Raw genomic sequence first — 13,409 nt, forward strand, 5'->3', positions numbered from 1 at the left:
CAGTAATTTCTGCATTCAAAGATTGTAAAATACTCGTTACATTTGGTGTTTGAAAGCAAACTTTGACAAAATAAAAGCTAATAGTGTAAAAGAATATTAAAATAAACTCGTCTCTGGTGTAATAAATCACTATTGAATCAAGTGTAATGAATTAAATGAATACGTGAAAAACATTGATATAACATCATTTATACTATGTGATAAAGCGTTGTCTAATAGGGTTCCCAAACTCTTTCGACTGTCGACCCCTTCAAGGATTCCTCGACCTTTTCATAGAAAAGATCTTCTTACGCTGGGCAAGTTTACATCCTGAAATATCATATAAATTATACTGATAATTCATTAGACAAATAATTTTGAATGAACCGATTTCAATCGACCCCCGGAAGGGTCGATATCGACTATTTTGTAGACGTCTCGATCGAAAAAAAAGCAATATTTGATTCCCTGAACTTTCAGAATAAATGCTTCTATTAAATGATGAAACTCCATTACGTAAATCTTCAGCTGTCATTCAGACTCTCCTATTACATTGATAATTAGCGTTAACTTTTTTTAACGCCACGCTGTTAAAGCAGTGTGAATTCTTAAATTTAACAATTACTAATGGAGTGGGCTTGTTCGTGCCTGTTACGTTTGCTGACATGCCTATTGTGATTTGTTCTTTACATTGTTTTCCCCCTGCTTTTTTTCAAAATTCCGGTAGCAAAAGTTTCAGATTTTAGTCACTAATAATAATAATAATCAATTTCGTCAAATTTTGTATTTTCTAGCAGTTATTAGGAGTAGAAGTTAATGCTGATTCATCGAGCAACCTAATTTGTTTAATTTGATGACGTCGCTTCTGATTGTGACGTCATTCCACGAGAAAATGTTTTGAATGATCAGCTTTTTGACGTTTTCTCTCCGTTTACAATAATGATTTAGTCATTAATTTTTCTTAAATTTTCATTTTTACATTTCCTACTTATATTTTAAGTATAATAGTTTAATAAAAAAAAATTAAATATAAATACCTGTGTTGTCTAAATCGCACGCCATTCGTAAAATTTCTACCACATCTCGAAATCCTTATGGACGTGGGTCGGTTCACACCTATGCGCGGGGCCAAGCTATTGCGGGATTTGATGGGAGGTTTCGCCCCAATGTCAAAAAATTCAGCCGACTATTCGGCAAAGTCATATCACAAAAATCAAGAGAAATACGGGATTAAAAGAAATACAACGGTATAAAGAAGGAACAGAAAGACGGAGAGAATGAAGAGAACCAGCCTTCTTGATTGGTTTTTTGCACGAACTATCGGTATCAGGCAGCAAAAGTACGTCCCACTCCCCCTCAATGATTAATGTCTAAATAAGGCTGCGCTTCTGTGCAGTTGTAAATGAAATTTACAGAATTCTATATATGCAACTATGAGTTGTTTAAAAATAAGCATAAATACCTGCTTACTAATAACATTGTGACGAAAAATTGTTTGAAGTACTTCATTAGAATCATGTTATACGAACCGAGTTTGAAGCTATGCGCTTGTCTAAACAAGATTATCGATGTTAGTATATTTATGGCAGATAAACTGCATTATCGATCCGACCGCAATCGAAGCAAAATTCGCAGAATATTGCAAAGGTTCATAACATTTAATGAAATCTAGATAGAGCTTATTTCGCTTCGTCAGAAAGTAAACAAAGATTCATAAACGGATGGAATTATCTAGCGCTTCTTGTTTCATACAACTCTACGTTAATATTATATGCAGGATACACTGTATTTTATATGCAACTACTTCTAATGAGAAGAACACACATTTTATATAGCCTATAGATTGTATTTCGTTGGTATTATACATTATATATATAGCTGACCTCTGACATTTACTGTCAGAAATCAACGGCTGATAATCTAGATCAAGAACCTTGTTCAAAATAAATAACTTTAATTTTACTTTTAGAATTCGATAAACGATCAAAATTGAAAATGAATATATTTATTCGAAGACACGTTTGGTTTATCTTAGAAAAATTTCAGTTTAAAAGTGTTGAATACGAAAATTCTTAAAATTCTACAGTTAAAATGGTCTCAAATCGAGATATCGGGATGACATTTATTGCATTCGCTTCGATGAGGTCTGCGAAATAATTATATAATCTTGCCATCAAAGTAGTAAATTCCGAGTGATCGTAATTAAAGTACTGTACTCCTACTCAACGCAGTCCAAAGACTTATTTGGCTGTTAAATTGCAGCCAATTTGATACGATGACGTTTCGGGACACGAAAAAAGCATTTTCTTTAATAAAAATTTAATATTGCAACAAATATTTTGTTTGTACGAGAAATTGGTGCTAAACAGAGTCCTCAGTCTCAGTCTGCAGATGTAAAACATTGTGTTCAACGGCCGACCGTAATTCATTCTCTCTTATGTTTCTCGCCTACAGTGTGGTACTGTCTTTTCACGCTGACAAATTTGCAACGTCTCCTTAATAAACCATATTTTTTAAATGTTCTCACAACTAGTGATCACGCTAATAACGACCCGGAAAACGAGATGGCCAAGCGCTATAAAACATTGTGGCAGAAACCGTGTTCGCAACATCCGTTATATGGAGGATTCTTTGCGTGATGATTTTTTGCGGAGATCTCGTTTGAAATTGGTCGAATCGATGGAATTTTCGTCGTTGTTGTAATTGGAGTACGGCAAGAGCGTTGAGCGTTTCTGGATATCGCTAGGCCATCGCAAAACATGTTATAAGCCTATTCGGACTAATTTCTTTGAAGAAGAATGGTCCAGGGAAAAACGTGGCTGTTAATCCATACCAGACTGTAACTTTACGCGAGTGCAATGGGATCTACTGGAAAAAAGTGTTCTTCGTGATTCCAAATGCCACAGTTACGAGTGTCCATTGTTCCACCATCGAAATGAATACACGCTTCATCACACATCCTCTTCCTTTCTGACAAAGAAGAACAATGCAAAGATCAGTCTGGTTTCCCTGTCGATGATAAGAAACCTTTCACATTGTGTCACGGATGCGCCAATTCCCCAAGTCCAGTACAGCATGCGAGTGTGACAATCTCGTGCACTACTGGAGCCTATAATATTCATTGACTATTCAATAACAGTCAATAAGCAGTTGTAACATCTTCAACGATTTTTGAAGCGATAGTTTTGCGTTCTCAATCGTGTTAAAACCCGTACGTTTATTTTCCTCGAATAAAGTTATCATTCTCCCGAGAGTTTGTGGAGTCAATGTTCCTCGGTGATGACAATCACAGCTGATACTAATGACACTCAACATCTGTAGTCACTTTTACGCCAAGAGCTTTAGTTCAACACTCGCGCTTATGCGAATAAAACTTGTTGCAATGCCAAAAGTGCCACATTGGTGACTTTTAGTACTAATTTTGTTACTGCGCAGACGTCTTTCTCATTCTCGTGTCCCGAAATGTCACCAAATAAGATTTGAACTGAGAATTATGTCTATCGGTGACCATAATTAAGGTATCCCTATTCAACGCTGCTCTAGCACAGTTGAACAGGGATACTTTAATTACGGTCACTCAGTATACAGTACTGTATTTGTAACGTAAATTTATACACTAAACTATAAATTTGAAAGATAGACGTACTTGATATTAACTTTATAGAAAGGAAAATATATATTAAAATATACACTTGCTGATATTTCAAATTCCACAAGGTTTTTAAAAGGAAAAATAATAAATAGCAGCTTTCTACTAGAACGATCTTTACATTCATAATACAATGACGCAAATTCTAATTACATCCGACGAAGACCAAACAAAAAAAAATTAATTTAAATTTATTTAAGTAAAATATTAAATAAATAGATGAAAAATTTCATTTTTAGCAGACAATTTTTATATAAGACATACGTTTAAATGATAAAAAAAAATAAAATATCGAGTGTTATTTTAGCCTTTCCTTAAACTTGTTAATAATAGCAAATTATATACAGATATACAGAATGCGTTTAAATATAATTATAGTGGTTGTCGTTACGACAACGATTATAATTATATTTAAATTTTATGATAAAATAATTATTGAACAGTTTTATTTAAAACCGAAACATTTCCTGTAATAAACTTTTAAATGTGCATAACCTAATAAAAACCAGACTAGTTTATTACTATTCGGATACGGACTGTCTAATGGTCGAGGCAGTTACCGTGTTAATTGGGCCGCAATTTGAAAATATTGTAGACCTATACATTTTGCACTGTCGTCCGTCCGTCCGTCCGTCTTAATCTCGAGAACGGAGTTAGTTAGCTCAACAACGAGACTATGTATGGAAGGCCGAGGAACAAGAGGCCCCGATTAACTATATACCAACTTCCGACGAAAATTGGAAATCATCTTATTTCAATTCAAATTTTTCTCCCGAAAAGTGTTATATAAATGACCGGCACGACTCTATCGTTAAAGGAAAAGTATGATGTACGGGGGTAAACCACTACTAATTTGAGGTATAATTTAAGTTAAATAAAATAAAAATATGATTAAAACTTGCAGCCCGGCATTGTGACGATGTCACAATAAACAATTGCTCGTTAATATTATTTTTTCGCATCAATGTAATTTCATGGACAATTTACGAAAATATTTGTCCTGTTTCTGACCTTCATAGTTGCATCTTTCTAAAACATTATCATAACCCTATGAATTAGTAGAATTATAGATTGAAAGACTAACATTATTGAAAACTTGAAGCATGCAGTAATATTGGTTTATAATTTCGTTTAAAGAATTATTATTAAACTTCGTTGTAAGAAAGTAAACTGTTATTAATTACTGAATGCTTTAACGCTTTAATATTTAGTAAAATTACGGAGAAATGCAAATGGAGAAGCAATATTTCGAATTGCGAGAAGAAATGGGAACTATTTTTCTACAAGTAAATATCCCAATGACAGCAACATCTGCCGTTTCGTGAACAAATACTTTTGCAACTTTTCCAAGCTCAAAATAACTTGATCCATTTCGTTGGCTTCATATTAAAGGATCGATTTTGAAAGATATACGAGTTTATTTCTTCAGTTCTTTCTTTGCGCTATTTTAAACCTTGAATGCGCAAGAATTGTCAGTGTAAATTGTTTTTGACGGAACTCTGTTCAAATTCAAATGTAGCGTAAGTGATGTACGAGTTAAATAATTATTTACACGGCGCATTTTAATATTAAACTTTCATAAATTTAATTTTACTTTCTTTACGAATAATCTAATTAGATTTCATTAGAAATCGTATAAACTGAAAGTATCGTTTTACTATTCTTACGAGATGAAATGACTTCAAGTTTAAACTGACAAAATATATTATAGAAAGTCGACGTTTTCTAGTCTTAGATATTATTCATTCTTTCATTTTGGCTCTTTTTGTCCTGTGGGCACTAATAGGGCCTTTTTCGATACCCATCGTCAATTCCGCCAGATTTTGAATAAAGTCCAATTTTATTTGTCTTTAATTTTCTTTGTTTAGTGGGCCACCAGTAGCAAAGCGGATAAGTGGATAAAACCACTGGATACTAGTTGTTGGTCGCTGGTTTGCGTGGAGTTTTCCATTTCTTCACGTGTCTAACATCTAAATAAATACCGGTTTCGCGTAGAAAGTCCTTCCTGTAATGAATAGCGAACGTCTTAGAATGTCCTACTCCACAGGGGCGTAAGTAGAACCGATATTAGGAGGGTCGGATTACAACGTGCCAATTCACATTTACCCCTATACCACTGTGGATGAAGCGTATTTGCTTCTTAATGATAAGAAAAAAAAAACTTAGAGAAAAATTATAAAATCGTAACTTAAATTTTAATGAGCGTTTTAATACGAATAATAAAATAGATCAGTAGAAGAGTAACAAAGCCTGTAGTAATTAATTTCGCTTATGGCAAACATTAATTCTATACTAAATCCACTTGGACATTGAATTGTAACCCTTCGAGGTACTTGTTTACACAACGTAACAAGAGCCGGTATTTGTAGTATATATAAGTGTATCTGCCACCAATCGTATTTATTAACCGGTGTGGATGTCCAGCCAATGTTGTTGTATCTGTAAAATTTCGTTATTTCTTGTGGGATGCGGAATTCTTTAGCAATAATCGTGCTCCTTTTGCACGATAACGCCGAATCAATAGTATCCACTTGTGTGAGTGGAATATAGCAGATTACTTAGCTTATAACTCACGTAGCAGACTTCCTCCAAGCTACTACATCAACAAATGCACTTTTGTGATGGTCGAGGCTTAATATAACTTGTTTTGTCACAAAAATAAACAAGATGATAAAGAACAGCTATTTTTCTTCTCCGAATAGCTTTATAAACAGTCCTTCTCTATTAAGTTTTTAAGTAACGTGTTTACTTGTAACTTTTGTCTTTTTATATTGATTATGAATTTATTTCTTAAATTATACATTTAATAAATTACTCGTAACATATTTTTTCAATATGTGTGTGTGTCTGTGTGCTTATTTATATTCACAATCAAATCTGTTTAAATCGGAACTCAACGATACAGACCGGCGTTGTCCGTTTCTGGCAGTTTCCGTTTTACAGAGGTTTTGTTTTTAGTAATTAAATTTTATATAAAGATTGGAGAAACATCGTCCCTTCTCCTTGGCGGGTAATGAAAGTACAATTTTAACAAAGGGAGAAATGACAGTTATAACTCTGGTCACCGATCACAAGTAGCGTATCTAAGGAAGGACCCTGCCTCCTTATTTTTTTAAATAAATAAAGAAGATATTAAGGACAGAAAAAATAATTTGAATATAACAAACGCATTTATACACACCTAAAAGTTTACTCTTCATGCACCCTACTAATCACACACATCCGCAGTAACTGTATTGTAGATATTCTAATTTGACCCCCTAATATCGGTTCTAATTACGCTACTGGCAAGCTCATACTATGATTTAGACCTCTATTCCGCTTTATTCGAGTTGCGATACGCAATTGATTCCCACAAATTTTTCGTTTCCGAGTTAGACAGGTTCTCTCTTACGAGCGTATTACACGTAGAAAATCGATTTATTCCGATTACAGTTACATAACTTCGTTTATTGTAATTAGAGTTTTGCTTAAAGTTATCGTTATTTTCGAGTAAATACGTTTATATAATACTTGAAAATGCGCATTATCAAGTAGTCTTTTCTATGGCTGATCGTGTTCAACCGTTATCGTTATTGTTATTAGTCTTAAATAGAGTTTTAAATGTTAAACTTTAATCGTTTTAATCATCACAGTACAGTAGTTTAAATTACTGGCATTAATTATATCAATTATACGCTGGATGAATTACTATTAATTATTCTTCAAGTTATTCGTGTTTTAACTCTTAACACGTCCTTTAACAATTTCAGAGTCAATAAAACCAGATTTTCTACTAATACAGATTTTCTTAAATATAAAATTTTGAAAATTGTTGGAACGTCGGTTAATTCTTTAATATTACGTCTTTGAATATGGATAGAAGCATTAGATTTTGTAAAATCGGAATTCCTTTTTATAGAATTTAGTTTTCTTTATATAAATTCGAGTCCTATTCCATCCGAAGCAAATCATTTCTATATTATTGAGGAACTTTCAACGTTGAATCTTCTTCAGGATGAAAGAAAAAAAAAGAAGATTCAATCAGAAAATCATATCACGGGAGGCTCCGTTAAAGCAGAATATTTCTTTGCAAAAGATTAGAATTTCTCGAATATTTAATTATAACATCGATATAAAACTCTGTATTATCCTTCATAATCCATCTGAGATAATTGATGTCTTTATAATCCTTGGCTCATTCGGTGTCTATAAAAAAATTTTTTCGTACACTTCAATTGAATTAGTTTGTTATTTAGTCGCTTTTTAGTTCTCTCTCCTACTTAATGCGTGACGTTACGCAGGGTCGAAGCACAGACCACAAAGTGCACCTGCACAGAGCATCCGACGACTTGAAGCATACTCAAAATGGTAATCTCTAAGAAATGAATAAAGACACGGTAGAAAAATAAATAAATAAATAAGCATAAAGGATTATATTTTATTTTTATATAGTTGTAGGTAGAGTGGGAAGGAGGTACATTTTAAATTCTATGCACCAGAAGCATTTTTTCTCTGTTATGTATTTTTAAATATTATCGTCTTATGCGCAGGAAGAAATTTTTAAAATTTTCCTATTTCTATGAAATAAAATATTGAAATTTTAACTTTTAGATAAAAATTTCGGTTAATTTGTAATTTAGATTCAATTTAAGCGTAATTAAAAACGGTTTGGTAACTTTATCGAATTAGATGAAATCAAAACTTAATGGTAGAGGAAGAGAGGCAAAGCAAATAGAAAATAGTTGCATCGGACATATTGTAATTGCAATCCAGATGTCTATCAACTATAATTACTTCCTGTCACATGTATATACACCGATAATCATCCATCTCGAATGGGGATTGCCGAGTAAACAAGCAGCATGCTTCGTTTATCATTGAATGGATTAAACCTGCAGTAAATTACTTAAAAATACATAACCCGAATAATTCGTTCATCGCGTAACACGAATATTTATTTAAAAAATTGCAAAAACTGGTTAAATATATTTAACGTTAGATTACGTAAGCAAACATTGTGTCACTGCGGTAATGTCGACCCTCTTCACATTTATAAAGAAATATTTTTCTATGTCATTATTGTTCAAAAGAAAAGATGAATAATGTTAAAGAACATACGCAAGTAACCTGTAAATGTTTTCTTTTTTCAGAAAATTCGTTGTAAATATCCTTAGAATGATCCTTAAATCTTTTCGAAAAAGCTCCCGAAGCGTTAAAAGCTATCAAAGTCTGTAGAGCTTTAAAAACATCGAAATGGATTTAAAAATGCTCGCATTTCTACAAGTACTACAGAAGGGTTTTTCTCTATTTTTAAATGGTTGCCATTTAGAAAAGAGTAGGGGTTATTTGGAAACTTGTAGAATGCAGTTCCGTCTTTCTATCTCGAGTGAAGATCCTCATAAAAATCCTGTTCCGAGAGTATCTAGAGAAGGAAATTTTTGGACAACCAACAATTACTGTTAAATCTTGCTCGGGTTTTATACATATGCATTTTTGTTTAAAAGTTCCTTCAAAACTGGCCGTTATTGGAGGTTCGACTGTACTGTACAGCACATATATATGCAATAAATTTCATTTTTTAATGAGTTTACTGAATATTTAATTTGGCTAATTTTTAAATTATTTTCCAAATTATATATTCGAGTCGAACGTCCAATAACGGCCACCTCTTAGCGGCCCTTTTTATGAACTTTTTTGAACAAAACACCCTGCAAAATAATCTCCGAACAATGACCATTATTTGTGTTCCCGTCAGTGGCCGTATTACATTGTTTCAATCATAATAACATTTAATTTTAAAGCAGTAAAGATTTGAAGATCTGGAGGCAAAAACGTGTTGACTCGGTCTCTTCATTGAGCAAACGTAATTTTCGAATTCACGATCCGTAATTCCTCCAAAACAGCAATCTCTAACATAATTAACCACTCGTGAACTTTGTCAAACACCGAAAATTTGGAACTTTAGATCGCTTTTCCTAGAAACTTGAAAAAATCGGTTGGCGTGTTCTTGCCTCCAAATCCTCAACTTTGTTCGAATTTTATGTAAAAAATTACGGTTAAGGATATAGTTACATTAAGTGGCACAACGTATAAATTAAATTTTAAACCGCTAAATTTAAAACAAAATATATAATTTTATTTGATTATAAAATATATAAAGGGCAAGATAATTAAGAAATCATTCTCTTAAACAGATATACTTTAATATTGTGTTCGTCTTTCTCTCGCTTTTCATTTATTAAACCTCGAGGCCCTTTATATTCTCCTTCATCTTCTCTCGTTGTCTCCCAACTACTATTTTTCCACATGATTTATATAGCTACTGTCTATTTTGGGATTCTATTATTGCCCATTTTTTACACTGGCAGTATATATAAGAAATTCATATAGATCTATATATATATATGAGTTTCTTTAAGCTTTAAAGGCAATTTTCCAAAACTTTTACTTAAAATGCAATAGATAAAATAGGATAAACTACATTTTGGGTATGACGTTTCGTTAATGGTCTATTCGATCCGCTTATTATTAAAATCGATAAAGTTTCCAGACTCTGTAAAATCTGACTCTACGCTTCATTTCGAACAGAATCTTTGTGTAATAATTTCATTACTTTATCTCAAAATGTCGAAATTAGATGATTAATTTATAACTTTAAATGAATTATGTCTTGCAGTGGTGGAATATACACACTTGTGGCCAGTCGCGAGGAAATTGCACAGTTGCCTGCATGGGCAATAAGATTCTGAGGCTGTTGTAAATTCCTCAAATTAGTTGAGAAGAATTTCCGTTTAAGACATTAAGAATGCTTTCAATCCCCGTTTAAAGTTTAAACAACCGGATCGATGTTTATAAAATGATTAGTAAGTCGTATGACAATTGCATTCCCTTGTTTATCGCAATAGTCGTTAGCGCTAGCTTTTCAATTTCTATCTCCCGCTGACAGTAGAAAATTATATTTATTTTTACTACTGGACTATTATTTTTTATTCTCGATAAAAATATTAAATATAAATTTCATTCTTTCGAGGCCATGTCTGTATTTTTATCGATGAATTATACAGTGAATCCTGACTGAATGATACAAGATGTTTGCCAGCTTCCTATTCGTTATAAATATATTAACGGGAGATTTAATATTTATGCTAAAAATACTTGGAATTTCTAGGAAATCGTAACTTTTCATCAGAATATCGTAATTTCTAACATTTTCACGCAAAGAAATGTCTCGAAATCGCGAAGATTGGGAATATATTTAAATTATTTACGAACCCAAAATATAAAGCCGAATTCTTAACTTCATTTGGGTACCGATTTATGTAATTTAATGTCATTAAAATTTACACAAAGCTCAATTAATAATTAATTTAGCACTCGCGAAAGACGAATATTTGGATTTAACATAGAATTAAGGAATGAAGAAGAGGAAAAGAGATTACTCGCCAATGTAAACATTTAGACTAGAGAATACTTACAGATTGAAATTGTACGTTTGTAGAAGTATTTAGACATCAGAGATTTATAATATTGGATTTATTTATACTTTTAAAGAAAGCAACAGACTTCCTGTTGTGTTTAAGAGGATTCGGAAGATATTTGGCTGGGAATATCTTGAAAATTTCTTTTATAGATATTGCATATTGGGCCGTTAAATAAATTATTACGTTAATATTCACGCGCCCCACTAGTTGCCGAGTGGATAAGGCCATTCATTGAACACTGGTAGTTGGTAGCGGGTTCCCACTCGACCAGCGGGGAGCTTTTCGGGTTTTTTTTTTTCACTCGCCCAGTTTAGAGGCCAGTTTCCCATAGAAAATCCTTTCGGGAGAGGCCCCTTTGGTAGATTGCCCATACGTTGCGCTTCTGTGTAAAGTTAAATTGTATTTAATTGTCTCTAAATTTCATTAAAATCCATAATTTTTCATCAGATTTTCTTCTTATAATACTCATCGCTCACCGAATACTTTTATATAAAACAATGGAAACTTTAATAAAACATATGGAATGTGTAATAAGTTAGGTAACGTAGAATAATTCTTTCTGGCAAGTATAAAGAGACAAATTGATATAAAAAAGTAATAAATCCACCAGTTGCTTCAAAAAGCAATACAATTTAAAATATTTTGACCTTGTATGTTTTACTTGAGTGATTTCAATTTTCCGCCTGTCTGAGTTTTAACGCTCGATGTATTCTCGTACATCTTTCTCCAGTAATTTTTGACAACTAATAATATTTCTATGTTTTTCCGATCTTTAATAACAAAGTCCGAAACGTTTAAATTGGTTTAGCAGTAAATACTCATAAAATTTCTTTACGTAGCAACAACAACGACCAATAGGACTTCAGCCAACGTGTTTGAAATTCTCTGGATGTGCAGAGGATATCGCAACGCTCGGCGATTATTTACCATTAATTTTTGTTTTGTAAAACACGAAACCTTTCATGTTTTACAGTCGAATGTTTTCTAAATCAATACGATTCAAAAGAATTCAAAATGCTCTTAAGAGGAATTGAAACTAGAAAATAATTTAAAAATTTGAATTTTTAACACGAAAGGTTCTTAAAAATTAACTTTAAAAATTGAAGAACATTTACGCTGTTTTCTGGCGCATATTTATCATTTCGTATGGTCAAATCTTCATGGTGCCAAGAAATTTCCAGGTGATGATGCAAATAACATTTTCTTCCGTACTCTTTTATTTGTTGGGAAAACGAATACCCGATTTATGCGCCATTTATGCCCGATTTTTCTTATAAAATCGAAAAATAAAATGGTTAAATTGGATCAGAATGAAGATGTCAGATAAATAATCTGCAAAAGAAATGCTTAAACGAAGTTGCAAGTATTAAACTATTGTATGCAAATTAGGCAATTACTTATTTATCCATTGCTTTAACCGCTGGAATTTTTGCGCTTTAAAAAACAATTAATTCCTTAAACAATTCGGAAAAAATAATTTTTCATTTAATTTTTTTAAAATAAATTTCCTTCCGATATAAAGTTTAAGCGCGACTTAATAAAATCTTAATATTTTTGCAATTTTTAATATAAATTAGCGGTTAATTCTAACGAAAAATAATATTATATTTTATTAAAACTTGATTAAAATCTTATTTCGAGCGTTTGCTTTATTCGAAAATAACAGAAAAACAGACTTTTCCTATGTTTTAAGATGGAATTATATGAGGGGAACGTGCCACTTTTGTAAATAAGAGAAAGTACTTACCAGTGGTTACTAAACGACTCCCTTATGGTGACATCTTTAGTTCCACCGGGTACAAGTTTCTCTATCATCCCTTCATAATTAACCGCCGCTGCAGCTGACAAAATCTTTGCCAAAAATGATCTTAGCGACGTCGTGATTGTAATATATAAGAGAACAGAAAAACAGCCGAAACTTTCACGCGACACAGGAAACACTGACAGGTATTAATTCCGACAGTCAGAATACACTCGGATAATCTGCAGACAGGTGTTGCCAACTGTGTCTATCAAGAAAATGCTTTGCTTCTCTCTTTCTATCTTTCTCTCTCTCTCTCTCCGAATCTCCCGATACGTTTGCCAGGTGCGCACGCAAGCTGCTACTCCGTAACCATAGCAACGACGTACCTGTTTTGTCTACAGAAGATGAGTTCCGTTCGAGTTAAATTCGACAGTTACGCACTCTCCCGATTTGGCTTTACTGTTAAATTCATTGTGGCATTATTGTGACGTCAGCACTGGGGCTGTCTTTGTGGCTCGCGCTCGATCGTGCCACGTTACAGATAAATTATATTCTGCGACGTTAAAAATTAAAT

The 13,409-nt window shown here is 32.8% G+C and overlaps 1 protein-coding gene across 1 annotated transcript in view; it reads right to left on the bottom strand.

Annotated features, from left to right (window-relative positions):
- Window positions 1-13,120, bottom strand: part of LOC111634736 (protein unc-13 homolog D-like) — a 119,484-nt gene extending 106,364 nt beyond the window's left edge. Inside the window, exon 1 of the mRNA XM_023379578.1 lies at window positions 12,839-13,120. Within this exon, the coding sequence (XP_023235346.1) occupies window positions 12,839-12,906 (68 nt within the window). The 5' untranslated portion in view covers window positions 12,907-13,120. The remainder of the gene's footprint in view (window positions 1-12,838) is intronic.
- Between the last annotated feature and the right edge of the window lie 289 nt (window positions 13,121-13,409).

This window comes from Centruroides sculpturatus, unplaced genomic scaffold, assembly GCF_000671375.1.
Source record: "Centruroides sculpturatus isolate CEXI.00-Female unplaced genomic scaffold, Cexi_2.0 scaffold135, whole genome shotgun sequence".
NCBI lineage: Eukaryota > Metazoa > Arthropoda > Arachnida > Scorpiones > Buthidae > Centruroides > Centruroides sculpturatus.